Source organism: Synchiropus splendidus, chromosome 19 (genome assembly GCF_027744825.2).
Source record: "Synchiropus splendidus isolate RoL2022-P1 chromosome 19, RoL_Sspl_1.0, whole genome shotgun sequence".
Taxonomy (NCBI): Eukaryota; Metazoa; Chordata; class Actinopteri; order Syngnathiformes; family Callionymidae; genus Synchiropus; species Synchiropus splendidus.
Window position 1 is genome coordinate 6,057,804 of NC_071352.1, and position 18,237 is coordinate 6,076,040.

General features: G+C 44.6%; 1 protein-coding gene across 1 annotated transcript; it reads right to left on the reverse strand.

Moving 5' to 3' along the window:
* Positions 1-3,907: 3,907 nt before the first annotated feature.
* On the reverse strand, positions 3,908-17,469 carry gpr139 (G protein-coupled receptor 139). Its single transcript, XM_053851998.1, has 2 exons — positions 17,085-17,469; positions 3,908-8,168 (listed from the first exon to the last, which is right to left on the reverse strand). Exons 1-2 carry the CDS (start codon positions 17,224-17,226, stop codon positions 7,189-7,191), a joined length of 1,122 nt encoding a protein of 373 aa, XP_053707973.1. The 5' UTR covers positions 17,227-17,469; the 3' UTR covers positions 3,908-7,188.
* Between the last annotated feature and the right edge of the window lie 768 nt (positions 17,470-18,237).

The window sequence follows — 18,237 nt, forward strand, 5'->3', positions numbered from 1 at the left end:
GAGGATTAGCATCTGCCGCGAGAGCGTCGGCTCGGTCTGCACACGATGGTCGGCTCGCAAACACCCAGGATTTCCTCGCGGAATATAAGGGCTGAATTCCTCCCTCACGCGATGAGAGTTTGACTTCTATTGCTTCATTATATTGTATAAGTTAGTAGACATTTATTGTTCTCAATATTAATGAGCTGAGGAAAACTTTAAATGCCAAAAAAAAAAAAAAGAACATGGCGTCTCGCGCTGCTCTGCTCACCGGCTTGTAAAAATGAGATCATGGTTGAGAAGACGTCAAGAATTACGAGGATATTTTTGTGATTTAAAATACTCCAGACAAACTTTCCTCTCGCCGTGACGCTCGTAAAACTTAACTCCAGTCATGAATTGTCTTTCACCTCCGAACGCTTCTCCCATTCTTAATTGAGCAGATTATTTAATATTATTGGGCCTAGAAATGTGTTGCTATCACTTATCATAATGAGAGGGAAAACACAGCGGGTTTTTACGACCGGACCCAAAATGAAATAAATTATGAAATCCTCAATAAAATGCTAATGAAAAACCATAAAATTCCCGGGACAGTTTTTCAAAGAGGAGCAGGCTCAAAGGCCGGTCTGCAGTTTGGAGGCGGCATCCTGGTCCTGCCGCGCCGCTGATACCATTTATCACAAGAATCCCGCGAGTCTCCGAGGATTTGGGGGGGAATTGGAGGCAGAGTTCATAAATAGCTTTTTCTCTATCTCACTCTCGACACACAAGCACACGGACAGGTGGTTGGTGTGAAGCAGCATCACTGAAGACGAATGGATTTCATCTAATGCAGCTAATGACTGCAAGTGTGAGGAGATCCAACCGGTTTATAGACGTATTGAGCCCCAGACCGCTTTTCTATAGATGAAAAAATATTATTTGAAGGTCACGTGACTATGGTTTTACGTGTTAAAGATCTTATGTGTGTTAAATGTTAGTTCATTATTAATAATGATAGTTTTTAATGCTGAAAATTCCCCTTGTTGACGGCTCTCTGGGTTTTATTAAGATGTGACCTCCAACTGGATCAGACCGTGGTGAAGAAAGTGAAGGGGCGGAGCCTGCAGACTCCGTGAGATGGTCTCCTGGGTGCCTCTCTGCTGGGGTGTTCCAAACATATCTGACCTGCTATTCCGTATGTTGTGGGTTAGACAGTGGCCTGAGTAGTTTGAAAAACCAAAACATACACCCCCTATTTTTTCAAATAAAAGCAACACCAGACATCATCAATGGTTTTCCGTTTTGTCAGAAAGACCTGGATTATTATTTATTCAGGAGGTGGTGCACCTGCGCTGTGAGACACATGAGTGACGCATGCGCAGCGCAGTCGAGCAAAACTGACTTGTGTCGTCCTCATCTGTTTCACAGGTAAGCTATTAAAATTAGGTGTAACCGCTTCCTGTGTAAAAGTAAAAGTGCATTGTTTGTGAGTGATTGTATGTGTGGTTAAAGTAATGAGAGTTTCGCTGGTCCTCAGTTAGTTTCCTGAATCTAATATAGAACCGGTCAATACCACCTGGGTTTCATGTGTGAGTGAAATGTAAATTGTCTTTCATTGCTAAATGTGTGTGAAGGTGCAAACTAATGTTTCTGTATTAAGTGTTTGAATCCTTTTATTTAGTACTAAATTGTTTTGATGTGCAAATATAACTGTTATTGCTGCAAATTTATTTTGTAAATGTTGAATTATATTTTCCGACTGAGCCGAGCAAAACTGACTTGTGTCGTCCTCATCTGTTTCACAGATTATCGGCATTGTATACAGCCAAAATCTACTGTTGCCACCCTGATACCCCTAGATCTGAGGTCGGAAACACTTGGTTGGATCGTGAGCGCAGGGAAACGTCGGTTGACACTGAAGCTTGAGCAGCATCACTGGTGTTGTGAGTGTTAATTGACTTTCCTGCCGCATTAATGACAGGCTGACAGAACCAGAGGCAGCAGGGCAGGTGAAACCCGGGTGTTGTTGTGACTTCCATCCCGTCAGCTGATCTGTGCGCTTCCTCACGTCTCCCAGAAGCTGAAGTGCGGCATGAGTCACCTGCTGCTAAAACTTAATTGGCCAGAAGCGAAGGCTTCGCTCCTCTGCTTGTCATTATCTGAGCGGAACAGCATCAGGAGCCTGGCACCTCCACTGGTTTAATATCCCAATGATCAATACCCGGGTTCACAAACGGGGGTAAGCACTCGGGTGTGTGTGGCCATAATCCTGTATGAACAGTTGGCTGTGGAGCAACAGTCCAGTCAATGAGCCGCTGAATCACCAGACACAAGCAGCCGGCGAATATTGTTATTGTACCTTGACTTCTGACTCATGGTCTTTGCAGTGATAGTGACCATGGTCTGTATTGCTGGGCTTCACACTGAAGACTGAATGTGTTGAAGAGCAACCAAGGTGAGGAGATCACATCTATTCACTGACATTCTTTCTATACACTGTACTGTAGAGCTACAGTGTGTTGATGCGCTGATCTGTCCGTCAGTCAAAGCAGCGCTACTGTGGTGCGCGGCGCTCCTCTTTCCACACACTCGCAGTGAAGAAGCCGCTCACATGTGCAACTTCCTGCTGTTTTTAAACCTGATGCGCCTCTAACTTGACCACACACTTTCACCACAGAACCATGGATGGAGGGAGGGATCCTTGTCGGACCCACGACACCAAAGACCACCAAAGTCTCACTTCAAAACTTTACTGATACTCATGGATTGTCAAAGTTTGTTTTGTGGTTTAAAAGTTGGCGAAGAACTAAATGCACAACAAAATAAATGTGCTCCATAATGCAAAGAGAGAAAGAGTAGTAGCAAAGAGAGAGAAGAGTGTTTTTCAGGGAAAGAATGCGAAGGATTTGTTTGGAAACTCAAAACTACAATAAAATAATGCAAAAGAGAAGTGATAAAATCGAAACAGTTATTTAAAGTAAGTAAATACATCAATAAATCATGATATATTTTGCCACTTTCTGGACACATTTGAAACAATTAGATTTTCTGCTGTTTGTTTCTGCAAATAGCCTGGAAAAATAACAAACGAGTGTCGGTAGCTACAGTTTTTCACAAATGAATAGGGGTTTTCTATAGGACTTTAAGCACAAGTGCGCTTTGGCCAAGGTTCCTTTGGTGGTGAGCCTCGGAATTTTTGGGTGCCATGGCAAAAAAAGGTTGAAAAACATTGTCTTAAAAAACGTCTTGCTCCGCCCACTTCCAGCAGCACTAGTGTCGCCGCAGATTCAAGAGGGTTCTCTTGCGTTGAGTGTGTAGTCTGAGGCCATGGTCTCTCCATGTGCCTCCTCTGAACCATGGATCTTGGGTGACTGAGGCCTTCTTCCGGCCTCGCCTTCATCATTTCCCTTTGCTCCAAATGGTGCTAACAATTTAAAGTCAATTCAATCTGTGGTTGTAGTTGCAGTAGCCAGAAGAAAAGTCAAGATGAAAAAGCAAAAATGCGGGACCACTTCCTGTCTCACACCCAAAGAAAACCTCCACTTTTTTAAAACCCAAAATAAGTATGTGAGATTCAACCAGGTTTTCTAAATCTTGGTACAAAAATTCCAAAAGAAAAATCACGGTTATGAAAATAACAGGAGGATTAAAAGCTAGTGTCCACGCTCATGAACATTTGAAGACATGTAATATGCACTATTGCTTGCCAGCTGGGAAAGAGCAAAACTGTGACAAAAAAATGGGAATTTCTCCTCACTGTCGAAGTTAAAGAAATTACTTTTTTTCTGAAGCACAAACAGAGGCTTCCGATGATGATCTCAGAAAGAAAAAGGAAAAAAAAGACAGCACTCGTCTCAGACCTGTGAGTTTTATTTGTTTCATCAAAAGCCAGCAGCGTTCTGCAGCACGACGATACACACTCTGCACAGAGTCAATACATTCAGTAGGACGAGGAAAGAAAGCTGCAAGCCTGGAGTCACCTCGGTACAGTCCAGAGTCACAGCTGTAAAACACTGCGACGCAGAGGTGCAAAAGACCGAGAGACGTTGTGATCCCCAAAATACCCAAACATTGATGCGAGAAGCGTGGGTTTGTACATTCATGGTAGTAATATAATACTGTGCTGTAATAATATCCATCATATATATATTTATATTCATCTGTAGATAGGCTTTGTACACAACTATTGCGAAACGCACTTTAAAGCTTTTTCTCAGCACACATGCACACACTCTGATTGACTCCCTTTAAATGTCTCAGTACAAAATATTGGCCTTTTCTTTTGCCTTCCTTTCGTCTGCTCTCACGTGGGAGATAAAGACCCACCTGCATGTGACAGTCGGCCCACCCACTCAATCATCCCTCCACTTGGTTTCCCAGCAGGTCTGCCTCAGTCTCCAGGGACTCGGTTGAGGAGGTCTGCTGGCCCAAATGTCACATTAACATGGCGGAAACACGTGAAATGAATGTCATGCGGTGATGGTTGCGCCGGTTCTCAGTTCATATTTGTAACCTGATCCACTCCAGTTGTCAATGCACGTCCACTGATGAGACTTGTTGACCTTTGACCTCCGTGCTCAAGGTGGACAACGTTATCAAAAGCGTGTATTATAGTCGGGAGATGCCTCGGGAAGCTTGAAGGTTATCAGCCGGAGGCTAAGAGGATCACTTGTGGAATTAACTCTCAGCAAGTGCAGTTGACATAAAGTGGGAAGAATGATGGATGAGAGAGCAACGCTGAGAGAGGCGAGGGGAAGCAGGTGGCCGTTTGAACTCCATCATCTGGTGGGGAACTTTGAAGAGAATCAATTCACAGAGAACAAAGGAAGCGGGGTTGAAATGGGAAATGGATTTTGAAAAAAAGGATAACAAGCCGAACCTGGGCGGCAATTTGGTGTTACCGTTGTTTCACATTCAAATCCTCAGTGCAGCTCAGATGAACGGAACACGCGGCTGCGTCTACAGGAATGTACCACGTGTGTCGAAACAAGGTTTCATGGCCCAACCCCAAACTTCTTGACCTTTTACTTTCAAAACATTTGTGATTCACCAAACGCGACTGCTGCTTTTGAACATGACGCGAGCTTTCAAGGCACGTTGTATGGAATGATTACACAAGATCAGGAGTCTCCTTCCATGTGGGCCACATGTTGCCCTTTGCCTGTCTTCATCTGGTCCCCATGAAGTCGTAGTGACACTATAAAATTCATGAATTTTCAAGAGCACTTTCCTAGCCACGGTTTATGAACATCTGTTCCAATTCCTTTTGTACCAATTCATTGAATACATCAATAGATCATGCTTTGTCAGAGCCCGAAATGCTACTGCCACCTGCTGTCTGAGTTGGTGTTCAATTCGTATGGATAAAAGAAATGTAGGGCAATAATAATAGGGATGGAAATGACGGTGTTGGTGGAAGTCTGTGCTCTCTTGAGTGTGTTTCTAGTTATGTTTATTCATGTATTTATACATCTTTTGGAAAAGTTCTCAAAATATTTCACCATCTTTTTTTGCGTTTTGTCTCTCTGTAGTTTAGAATGTGCCAGCTTGACCTAAAACAAAGCGGATGAAAGAAGAATGAATCGGCCTTGGCTGCAGAAACATGCCCCCAAATCATCTCAGTTCAACTCAGCGGAGTCAAGTCAAACTATTATACACGATACAGCATAAAGATGAGCACAATAGTCCAGACGGTCCGTCACACAACATCAAAGGCAAATACTCTCCCGTCGCACTGAAGGTCGCTTCCACCCAACTAATGTTTTACTGTGAATAAAACAGTTTCTTTTAAAGGAATAAAAGGTCAAGTCATCATGTGAAAACATATAATACACGAGCGGGTCTTCATAGAATCAATAGAGGGATGGAATAGTTTTAGGACGTGCGTCTACTGCGGCAATATTTTTGTTAATAAAAATGATTTTTTTTTTAAACTTAAAATGGCAACTGTGTTTTGATTTGCTGGAGAAGTGATTTAATATATCAGAGAAGCTATTTACCTGGGCGATATATGGAGCCATTCTGCCGGCTGACATTTTTGCCATGCCCCCCATAAATCAGCCGCGTGGAACCTCTGAACCCTTCGACCTGAATTTCAGCTGCAGATAGTTTTTGCTTTATTGTTTGCTGGTGTGAGATACAGGACTGACACTAAAGTATATGAAAGGTTTTAGTGGCCGACACGTGTTTGGAGGTCGTGACTTCTTCACGATGACAGACCGCACATCCATCAGATATAAAGCTCTCACTATGGCTCTTGATCAAACCCGGTTTTACTGTCCCAAATCCCCGGAAACGCACAGATGCCGCTGAAGTCTCAAGGTGTCCCCCAAGACACGCACATCGATGAACTCTCGGAAATTTGTGTTACTCAGCACCAACACAGTAGTGATGTGCGGGACTCTGCCACAAGACGTTGCTAGGTTACCATCAGGCGACTCTGTGGCCTTGAGTCCAAATTCAGAGGTTGGAAACAAAAGAAGACATTTACACTGAAGAATACTTTCATTATATTCATCAAGATAATGGCTACATCTCAAGGTCCATTAATAGCTAATGGAGGACTAACAAGGGACGGCAGAAATTTCCTCTGTCTAATACTGGAACGCGATTATGAGGTCGACGACACCTTGGCAGCCACACTGACTCAAAAGTATTTTTTGCAAAGCTACAGTAACAGTCAAGTCTAACGAAAACGTTTACAATATTTAACAATCAGCACGGATTCTGTCTTCGAGTGCCGACTTGTTTGTGACCTGCACTGTGCAGACCTGTTCTGAGTGTCTCTGCTAAAATCAATCAGTAGCGCTCGTGGGGCCGGCGAGCGGTGCGTACGTTGTAAAAAGGCCGTGCCTGAACGAATCACCCGTCATGGTGAGAGGTTTCACGCCGCAGGCTCGTACTCGACTCCTGCCAGAAACGACTCTCAGAGGATAAAGCGGTTCAGATTTCTCCACTCTCAGCGGCGTCACGAGGCCGAGGGCGACGATTGAAAAACCGACGTCACCAGATGGCGGATGCATGGATCCAGATCTACCTCGCTGCCTTGCTCATGAGCTGTCAGTCTTTACAATCTGAGTCTTACTGGTCGGTTAACTTTTTTTTTTTTTTTGCGTTGCTGTCATCTTGCTTCACGGCTAACTGCTTCAACCGAGCAAGTCGAGCCTCTTCAGGATGAACCTGGTTGGCAAGGAGACATACTCAAGGGGCGTCTGCTGGTGGTGCTCAGGACGATATGCATATAGGCTTTCCGTTTTTGTCGTACTGGTACACCAACATCTTGATGCAGTGAGAGTTGGCTGGTGAGATCCAAGGGCTGCTTGTGATGGAGAAATTGTGGCTGGCGTAGAATGGCGTCGGCTGCTTCCGGCAGTGGACCAGCGCGCGCAGGACGTTCGCCGCCATCCCCCTGAAACGCTTGCTGATGAAGCAGTAGAGAAAGAAATTGACCGCCGTGTTCAGCAAGGCCAACATGTTGGCCAGGTCGGTGAGCATGTGGAGGAGCCGGCCGGCACCTGGTGATGCCGGAGGCGAAGAGTAGAAGTGGTAGAGGATCATAAGGGTGCGTGGTGCCCACAGGACGGCGAATAAAGAGGTGATAGCAAGGAGGATAGCGGTGGTTTTGCCAGTGGAGTATCCTCGGAGTCGGAAGCAGTTACGGCGTCTGCGGAGCTTTCGGACGATGATGGCATTGAGGGAGAAGAAGACGGTGCAAGGGAGGAGGTAGACGGTTGCGCAATGAGCCCACACCAGGACGTGCTGGGCGACGGTTCTTTTGTTGCTCTCAGTCCCACCAGTTCTTCCAGCACCAGACAAACTGTGCCAAAGCTCAGGCCACCAATAATACGGAACCGCCGACAGCAAGCAACCAATATAAACGGCGAGTATCACCCGGCGCGTGCGTGCAGGGTAGGACACCGTGTGGTAACGCAGCGGGTGGCAAACCGCGATGTATCTGTCGATGGTGAGCGGAACGGTGATCCAGATCGACGTGTGGATGGAGGAGAACTCCAGGACCTGCACCGCGCTATTGATGGATGGAGGCAGAGGAGTGGCCAAGATGAAGTCTTCCAATATGAAGTCGACGAAAACGATGAGGAGCAGGACAAGAATGTCGGCAGCGGCTAAAGCCAGGAGATAGTTGTATGAAGACTTCTGACGGCGCAGCACCAGCTGGGACAGGATGACCACTGTCAGGATGTTGGCTGGGGGGTGGGGGGGTGTGAACAGATGAGAAGTGCGGGAAAGGAAAGAAAGCAAGGGAAGGAGACAGAGAAAAATTGTTAGTCGACTCAAAGTGGAAAAGTGTTTGTGAAACAGACGCAACAGACACGCATTCACCTTCCATCTGCTAATGTTAACCTTGAAATTGAAGGACATTCAGCGCTATGTGGAAATATTCTGCATCTATCCTTCAGCTGCAGCAGTAAATGAGTGTTTCATCGCATTGGATCAATTAATTTGAGACAGTAACATGCATATCATAAACAGCTTTGTTAAGACTTCCCTCCCCGGGCATCGGCACGCATTGTGTTATTCCGACAGCACCTGCCTCCCAAAACTGTTATCTCCAATAAATGGCGGAGCAACAAAGTGAGGAGCTCAACACGTGGCATCACCGCCAAGGCAATCTGCCGTGTTCATTACGGCCTGCCTCTCCAATACAAAGCACAAGGACGTGCCATTTTTGCTGGCCTTCCTTTTCTTTTTTCCTCCGCCGCCGATCAACGCGTTATCATTTACTGGCTGCTGCAGCGAGAGGCTGTCACCAGTCTGATTCCACTGACAAAGATGCCAGTAGGATTGATTTCCATAATACCTCGGAGACCTTGATGCACTTAGCAGCTATGTATATTCTTTTGAGTGTGTGCTTGTGTGTGTGTGTGCAGCACAAATGAGATCGCTGTTTGCCTCGTGTTGTTAATGTTTCTTCCAGTCAATGCTATTTATTGTCCTCGCAGTAATGAACAGGTAATAACAACAGAAAAAAACAATTTCATACCTCAAGTTTGAAAAGTCTAATATCTGTGTTCGCATGAGGCTCAAGGTTGTCTGCTCCTCCGGATCCATCAATATCCCATTAAGCCCAGAATTCCAACACAAATCTGCAACTGTAGTTGATCTACCGCCACATTAGGAGACAAACAATAGTTTCCAAAGCGTCAGGAGAGATTTCGGTCATAGGGAAACCTATCGATACCAATATATTCTCCTGCACATAGCAATTTCCAGAAAGTGTTGCATGCATACGCAGGATGAACCGCTGAAATGAGAGAAAAGCATCTGCAGTTCTGGAGTTGGAACCAATATAAACAACTGAATCAGCTCTTTAACTGTAGGATGACTTTAAGATGCACCTGAAGTATTGATGTATTAGCAAGCAGCCGAGGAAGAAGGTTTAAAATGGGCACCACCGACTTTCTTGTTTGTTTGCTACTACTGCGGCTCGCGTGTTGACCTGAATGTCACTTTCTATTTATTACCCCTTATGTGGCTCTCCTCCACGGTGACGGTACCGAGTCACTTTGACTAAAACGCAAAGGCTTTAAACAGCAATTGACACGTAGTTACACATAGAATGAATGGAGCGGCACCAAATGGCTTAGCTAACCCCATCCACCATCTTTTTTTTATGCGTTGCGCTGCCACGTAAGGTGGAACATGCTAACCTAATGCATCAACATGCAACGCTATCATCAGTATGAGACGGAAGTCAACTTTCCCATCATCAATATATCACACCATGGGAGTGAGGACATACAATTATATAGCTAAAATAAAGAATACTGTGGTGAAAGTCATTATGAAGAGGGTGTGTTGTTCTGTGGACACCACCCTGGCGTCAGTTCCAAGCATGTATGATGGGAGGAGACTGTGGAAGCACCTCCAATTCCACAAGAAGAACTGGAGGAAGCCTCTGAAAACCTCTTTGTTTCCAATGCTCAGACTAGACAACAACAGGTTATGCTGGATTTACAATTCGACTGAGCTTCGTCTGCATCTACTGAACCAACCAAGCCACTGAGAACCTCAGCTAAATTGAAGCCACTACTCAGACCAAAGTGGATCTCCTGCAGTAGTTACGTTAGAAATTGACATGCATCACATCAATATGCCGCGCTCGCCTTCCCCACACATGTCAATCCTGTACGGTGTGTGTGTGTGTGAAGCGTGCGCGCGGTAATAGATGAAGGATTGGATTAAGTTTGGCAGCTCAGAGTCTGGTAGACTGCACCTCACGGCTTGAGCGCGATTACAAATGACAAAGTCAGCTCAGGATAATGACTAAAGATGTCCTTGTCAAAGTGGAGCATGTTGAACACGCGCCATCCAGTACAGCCGAGTTTAATACACACTCACTTGCATGTGGTGAATCATTTTCGCCGGTATTAATGAGCGTAAATAACACGTCAAAAAGGTTTGCAAGACTTGACAAGAAAAGACACGGAAACTCCTGCCACAAGGCTTTCAGCTAATGAGGCCAAGTGGCCGGCACCTCTTTGACTTGCTCCCGCTACCTCCTGCCCCGTACGGACGCGGAATTCGGAGTGGAAACGGTGACTTGTTGGCTCACAGTGGCAGGCTATAATTTAGTTTGGGCATCCCGGCGAGACGCGGCCTTCTACCCACAACAAAAGAGATCCGTGGCGAGCGTGACATTTCCATTTAGCGGCGGTAGGCACGGCTAAAGCGCCCATTCAGCCCTGTTGACGCCTGCTTTTGATGTTGCCGGCGAGTCTTTCCCAGGTGTGGTCCAGCACACGCCGGGTGCCGAACAACACGCTGGGATGTTTACTGAGATGGGAAGACTCGTGCGGAGGAATAAAAAAAATGAAAAATAGAGAGCCAGGACTTTCAAATGTGGATATCTTGGGATTGTTTTTGGAGCTGCTGAGTCCAGAAGCGATTCTATTTTGAATTATCATCTAGATTTCTTTTGATACACTTTTACAGTTGTGTGTCTAACCAGCATCCTCCTTACAGCATTTTCCTTCTTCTTTAGGGCAAAAAGTACAGACCAGAACTAGTGATTTATGGCTTCACTACAACACAAACCATCTGTCCTCATGTTTTTGTGTACGCAACAGTGACTCTGTTTTCTAAAAAGACGCCGCTTGAGGTCAATAACGGGGCTGAGTCACCCCACCACAAAAGTGACACGCTCAGAAAGACGTCACTGTGTGGCTGCTTATCGAAGGTGACGAGGGCCCACCTTTAAAGTAGCTTCCTTGGGAGTCTCATATAACAGCGAAAAGAGAAATGATGATCCGCAGGAGGGGAAAAATGTCCCTCTTGTAAGGGAGGCGAAAATTGCAATTAGGGATTTTCTTGCGAGTCGCCGGAAATTGAGTTAGCGCTGTGATGGGTTATCAAGAGGTTAATAAGATCCGAGCTAGAACACGATATTGAAAAAGGAGGAATAAGGTGGTCTGAGGGAGGTCGGGGGGAGAGGGAAAAAAAAGAAAGAAAACACGGATGATTGAAAGGGAAAGGATGGAGGAGGGAATTAGACAAAATGAGGCATTAAAGAGCAGCGGTAGAGGGACGGAGTGAATATCAAAGCTGGCTTCAAAGGTCACACGCACTTTGTTCGTGATGACAACCGTTTGCCTTTTGTCTTCTCCAAGTGTCAGCACACACAAGAAAAGGCTGCACTTTATCTTCCTGGATGAAAAACCAGGAGCAGAAGCCTGATATACGACACATAAAGATGATCTTAAAATCATTTTCATTATTAGAGAACGTTGAGAAGGAATTGACTGTCTATATATATTCTTGTAGAGTTGGTGACTAAATATGGTTTACCTAGCTTTTTTCTTTCCACGTTTTGGTCCTTTTTTGTAGGTATGAAATCAATAACAAATAAAAACTGCACCCTTGGGAAAAGAGTAAGTCAAATAGGCACCAAATGGAAGGGTAATGACCCTTTTCGAGGGAGGCACCCTACTTCCAGCTGACAGTATCGATGCTGTTGCAGTGCTATGTTACCTTTGCTCACCTCTACTGCCACTTTTTATCACTGGCTCACAGGAGGAGGACTTTGGTGACTGTCCTTGCCGCCGTTTAATGTGTTAATGCTGTTAATGTTATACGGGTTAATAAACAATCATTATAAAATATGCCTGCCCTTGGACGTCCTCCAAACACTTTTTATGTGTAAAACCATGAAAGCTTATGTTGGATGCTAATGGGGGGAAATCTGTAGACTCAAGGCAACAGATTCTGGTTGTGATTTTTTTGTTAGTAGAGATGACAGATTTTTGTTTGTCAGTTGGTCAAAGAAAGTCATCTATTTCCGCAGCAGCACCACCGATTGATGAGCTCAAAGTTCCCCGGTTTTCTGGTTTATTCTTGCCTTCTGACTCCTCTGAACATTCAGGGAAGAGCACATTTTGTCTCCTTGCAGCACCTTATCTAACCGACCAGACTTAATATGATGGTATCAAGAACCCCCTCCCACGGCAACAGCACATTGATGTCACTCACTCGCCTGGATTGACAGATCAATCTTCCAAACTGAAAATCGATGAGTCCCATCTCTTTATTAGGTGGTGGTTGACACCTGGCCGACACGGTGACATGAACAGAGGGTTGTTAGAGCCGAACATCCCTGACCTTTCCCCTTCAATGAGCAAATACACAGGTGTGGAAGATGCCCTTCTGTGACGGCATCCATTGATTTTGTGGCAGTTCTTCCCGTAGGAAGTTGTTTGAAAAAAACATTTGATCTGGATTATTTCTGCAGCCATCTCCTTTGGTAGTCTGAACCCCACCAAACCCAGAGTGACTAGAGAATGATGTTGCTGGGAACCAAAACAGAGCTGCCCTGAAATATTCAAGTCCACTGTTCAATATGCGCCTTTCTGTACATGACCTGAATCCCATCCACCTTCCATCCCCACCCTCCACAGCCCTATGCCCTACCTGAAAGTACCACCCCATATTTCCTTACCCTCCCCAACATCACAACATCCCTCCCCATCTACTTCATGATCCTGATCACAACAATACCACATGGCAACTCATAGCACCCTCTTCTCCACTGGTATATCCTTTCCCCCATACCGATATCTTTTCCTTCTCTGCGCTACCTCAGCCCATTCCACACATACACACCTGTGATACCTTCTCATGCCATCACGACCCTATCCCATCATAACACCATCCTGACGACCTTGTCCTATCCAACTGTCGCAACCCTAAGCCATCATGAGGCCTACACTACCCCGTCGCCATACCTTATCCTATATCGCCCTATGTATCCCAAAACAGTAGGTACAAACTCTGCGTTAACTATAAGGCATAAAAGTTTTCCACAGCAGTTTGAAGTTCACCTGGTCCAGGATTATTACGAGAAAAGGTAAGGAGTGCTCTTGTTTGTCGGGAGTTCTGAGCTTGGACTGATTCTCCTGGTCCTTTGAAGATTTGAAGTGCCATGGCGATTTAAGTCATTTGCAAAGTCAGCAACTGCAAAATAACCAAGAAGTCAGCCTCTCATCCTCTACTCTATCCCACCCATCACCTCACAGCCCAACCTGTCTCATCCTCTCCCACCTGGCCTTCACCACAGCCTCTTCCTGCGGAGTGCAACTCCGGTTTGACTTCCCATTTCCTACCATCCTCATCATGCCTTGCCCTTTTCCACCGCCTTGTCTTGACCTTTCCTGTTTGACATGCCCTATTCTGTCCCACCCTGTCCTGCCCTGGGATCTGCTGTCTCATCGCTCTTGCTGTATGATCATGTTCTTTTTTCGACAGTCCTGTCCTCTCTCATTATATCCTCTCTTTTGTCCTCATCCCAGTGGACTGTCTCACATGAGCGCATCTATCTTCTCCTGCTCTAATCTTGCTGCACGATGAGCAGATAAGGAGTTAGATATTAATTAAGAAGGTAGTTATTTGTCTCGGCTGTCGACTCCAGCGTCTCAGACTTGCTACTTGACTGACTCGGTGGTTCATTATTGCTTGCTCTCCATTACCAATCTCTCTTCCAATGTCTCCTATAAATTCCTCCTGTTGATCCCCTTATTTGGGAGCACAGCCTTCAGTTGCTTATTTCCCCGGCTCAGACCGTGATCTTTCCCACCACTCGACTTCACAATTACCTTCCCACTCAACCTGCGATGCTCGTCTTTATTGGTGCTCTTTGCATGACCTGTATCTCTCTACACTGTAAAAAGGTCACGTCTGACACACACACACCCAGGGTTATGTTTGAGACCCTGTGGTTGCTGAAACAGAAGCCAGTCATCAAGGTAACAACCTTCGATCAATCGGGGTGTTAAATACGTGCGGGTCTGCAGGTCACACGCCGACTACTCACACACGCTCATGAAACATTCATGATTCAGCTCGAGTGGAGGGAGCTGTGTCATAATGAATGGATAAGTCTGAGCGGCTGCTGCAAACTATCACGGAGCTGCACTCAACTCCGACATTAATTCAGACAACTGGTGTACAATTGCCGAACAGGGTATTTATCCCATTTGAGCAGAAAGACGAGGCACAGAGGGAGCTGGGAACTCAAGTGAGTCAGCCCAAGATGAAACACCGGGCTCGACCCAAATGACTTTTAGAGGACGGAAAAAAACGCTCGCAGTGCTAGCTAGCAAAATGACGTTTCCACTTTACATTCCAGATCCGTGGCAATCAGGAACAGCTTACGTCCGTGATAACATCTCACTCCCAATCTTTATCCAAGAAACTGCTGCGGTGTAATAAGATTTTGCTCATCTCAGGTATTCAGGAGAACCAGCGGCGGTTTAATATATTCAAAGGGGAAATCTGCTCAGCCCTTAATCATGAAGTACTTTTACTTTGCGTTTCAATAAGAGGCTTTTTGTAGACTAGAAATCCTTGAAGCTCATTGCCAGAGTCGTTCAAATCCAAACTGTAATTCTTCAATAAGACCTCCAATTACAGCGGACCTTCACAGTCTGTGGCACAGGGGCCACAGCTGGCCCTAAAATAGGGGCCGTTTTTGGGGTGTGTTTTGACATTGAAACACTCCACCATTAATGAATGCTGTTTACAGACATACATGGGTCTATACTAAGTTTCAATTTTAAATTATTGATATGTATCTTTTATCGGGACTTTTTTTTTACATTGACCTTGTTTATGAATAAATCTGAACCTTCCTAATGACATCATAGTATGACTGAATAATATTTTTATTTTTAAAAGTTGATTTACACAATTCAAACACTCTTTATTTCAACTAACATTTTTAAAATATTACCTGTGTTTTTAAAAATCTTTGAATCTGAGATTTGATCTTATTTTTCCTCAACAAATAAACTATATTTTCCATGTCATTACTTTGCTTTTTTTTTAACTTTAACCTTTGACAACATTTTTTACCTTCTTTTCTTCCATCTTTCCATACACCACTCGAGCCGCAGCATGCAATATGCCACGTCTGGTTTCATCTTTATTCACAACAGCTGTTGCGTGGCAGTCGGTTAAATATAGACAAGGTGAAGTAACAAAGATCACAACACAACTGCAGCTTTTCAAAGCCCATTAACACAATATGCACATTATACATTAGAACAAAATATTTTTGGGGTAACATTTCCCAGTCCAAAAAGCTAATGGAGCTACAAAGCGAATCAATAAATAAAGGACAGCACAAAATTAAAGTCATTAAATTCATGTGTGTTTTTACCTGAGATATATGGAGGTCAGTCTTTTTTAATAACTACACTTCCATTATAGCTCCATGCTGAGTTTTGCATTATCCATTTACACGTTCCATCAGCGACAGACACATCAGCACAAACACTTTTATTGAACCATATAGCGGTCCAGCAGAGTACTTCATCAAAATAACTTGTCAACTGAAATCGCTGAAGACCGTGTTTGACCTGTCACAGTCAAGTACGACGCTGTTTCTAACTGCTCTTGTGTGTGGTTCTGAAAGTTGCTCGGGCGCAGAACTGCATCAGGAAACTTGTTAAACCTGACCCCTGGGACAGATGTGGATTTGTTGGCCTGAACACACCCAGACACATTTAGGAAGTAAAACCATGCACTGCTCCATCCCAGAATACAAATATAGCACTTCAAAATTCAGACTGCTGGTGCTGTGATGACAGATAGGAGCATCTGGAAACCAATTTCCTGGTGAACTATTTTAAGTGTCCTACATGTATTCAGTCATGGCAGGCACACACAGACACACACTGGTTTTCACCCAGCGTGAGATCGCAGCGCCTCTCATAGATCACGCAGCGGGACATGGGCAGTAAATGGCTCTGACAATGAGGGTGAATGGACTAATCAGTCAATGGTGCAACAAGGAAGCGCCATTTCTTCTCAGAGTCGAGTCATGTGACATCAACCTGTTCAAGGCTGAGGAGATTTCCTACTGAATACTTGAGCAATAAACATAATAATGATGTATTCTCATAACCCAAAATACTTTTTTTGATCGAGCATTCATGATGAGAAATTTATGAGATTTTTTCCCCAATTTTCAGCACATAAAGGAGCAGCCATGAGATGATTAAAAAAATTAAAATATGATATTTTTTCTTGCAAAGTTACGCTCTTAAAAATAAGATTATTGCTCATTAGAAATTCATATATTATTATAGATAAATTCCTAATTTTAAGATTTTTATTTATTTTTTTATGGCAAAATCCAAGGAAAATTATGAAAATATTGTATTCCAATTCAATAATTGTACTTTTTAATTAAAATAATGATTATTTATTTTCCAAATAGATCACAGTTAAACCTAAACATTGAATTCAGACCTCTAAAGTTCTATAATATCCTAGTCGCACCAACACTTTAAATTCATTTCATTCATTGAGTCAAGTTTTTGGTAAAATATATTGGTAACCAATACGTCAATACATATTCCATCGTTGTCATCAGTGTCATGCAACTGGACGCCATTTACTGCTATTTAGCGAAGTGCAAGACAGAAGTTATTGAAGCACATGCACATTATCATGCAGAGTGACAAGCACAAGGTCAGGATGACAAAGCAACAGTGTTTCTGCAAAGTGGCGTCTGCAGACACATGCACACGTTTTTCAATTGTGAAAATAGTGTTTGGACATGAGGGAGAGTTTTCTTTGCCGTAAAAAAAAAAAAAAAGTCGTACCTGGAAGGCCAAGACAGAGAAGGATGCTGTAGTAGATGACAGGCAGTGGTCCGAGGGGGCACCCTTGGGGTCCCCCGGGCTGCCCGGGACTCCAGCTGCTGTCGTTCGGAGAATAAACAGGAAAGATGTGACTGTGCTCCATGGCCTCGTCCTCTTCCTCAGCTGAGCTCAGTGTCAAAAAGCCTGGCCACAGGCGGTGGTAGCCTGTTTGAGAGAGAGGGTGCTCCGTCCTTGGGTGCCAATCACCATAAGTGTGTGTGTGTCTGCAAGAGTGAGTGAGAAGGACCCAGAAATGGAGATGAACGAGAGAGTGTGAGATGATATGTGTTAGTAGATGATGGAGAGGACGGAGCGGAGAGGTGAGAGTGAAGGTAGAAGTGGTGAGGGGAGGATGCTGCCTGAGTGTGTGAGCGAGTGCGAACAGCAGCGAGACAGGAGCGCAGTCGGAGGAGGAGGGGGGAGGAAGGTGGACGGGAGGAGGAGAGAGAGGAGGATGGCGAGGAGGAGAGTCCTCCATGGATGGCGAGAGAAGTCGGCTTTTGTCTAAGAACAGTGAAGACGCCGTTATAGTCGGAAAGGATTTATGAGAAATGAAAGGTCAGAGTTCGAATGAAGGGTCAGACGTCTGACCCTCTTTGGTGCCTCCTGCAGGTGCTCAAGTGCCTCTTGACCTGCAAGAGATTCACTCTGACCTTTGGCATGTTTGTGCAATGCTTAACTGGCAATGATCTGAACTCAAATCTGACAGTTCTAATCAGGTATTTCTTGACAAATATTCAGGTCGCCTAACTTAACTAGAAAGGACATGTCAAACTGAGGAGCTCTATGAAATCTATTTAAGCCTGTAAAGCCTTATGTTTGGGTGAAGACAATAGAACACACACCTATCGTTCTCATTTTGCAGCCTGGCTCTGTATGAGCTTCCTTTTCTTTGAATTTTTGATATTTATTTCCTCATTTTTCCACACTTTTTCCATCCAAAAGGGTCCTTTCCATCGACCCGCCCTGATTTGGTCAGGACTCGGGACTTGCGGAGTCTGAGCTGGAAACACAATCGATTAATTGCAACACCTTGAAGAGAGCAGACGCATTAAAGCAAGTGTGTAGGTGTGTGTGGGACTCACTCGTGTGGCAGCCTCCACTCATTTAGGAT

Coding starts and splice junctions, on each gene's coding strand:
- gpr139 (XM_053851998.1), bottom strand. CDS start 17,226: ATGGAGCACAGTCACATCTTTCCTGTTTATTCTCCGAACGACAGCAGC. Junction 8,169..17,084: donor TCTCTGTCTTGGCCTTCCAG/GTACGACTTTTT, acceptor CCCACCCCCCAG/CCAACATCCTGACAGTGGTC.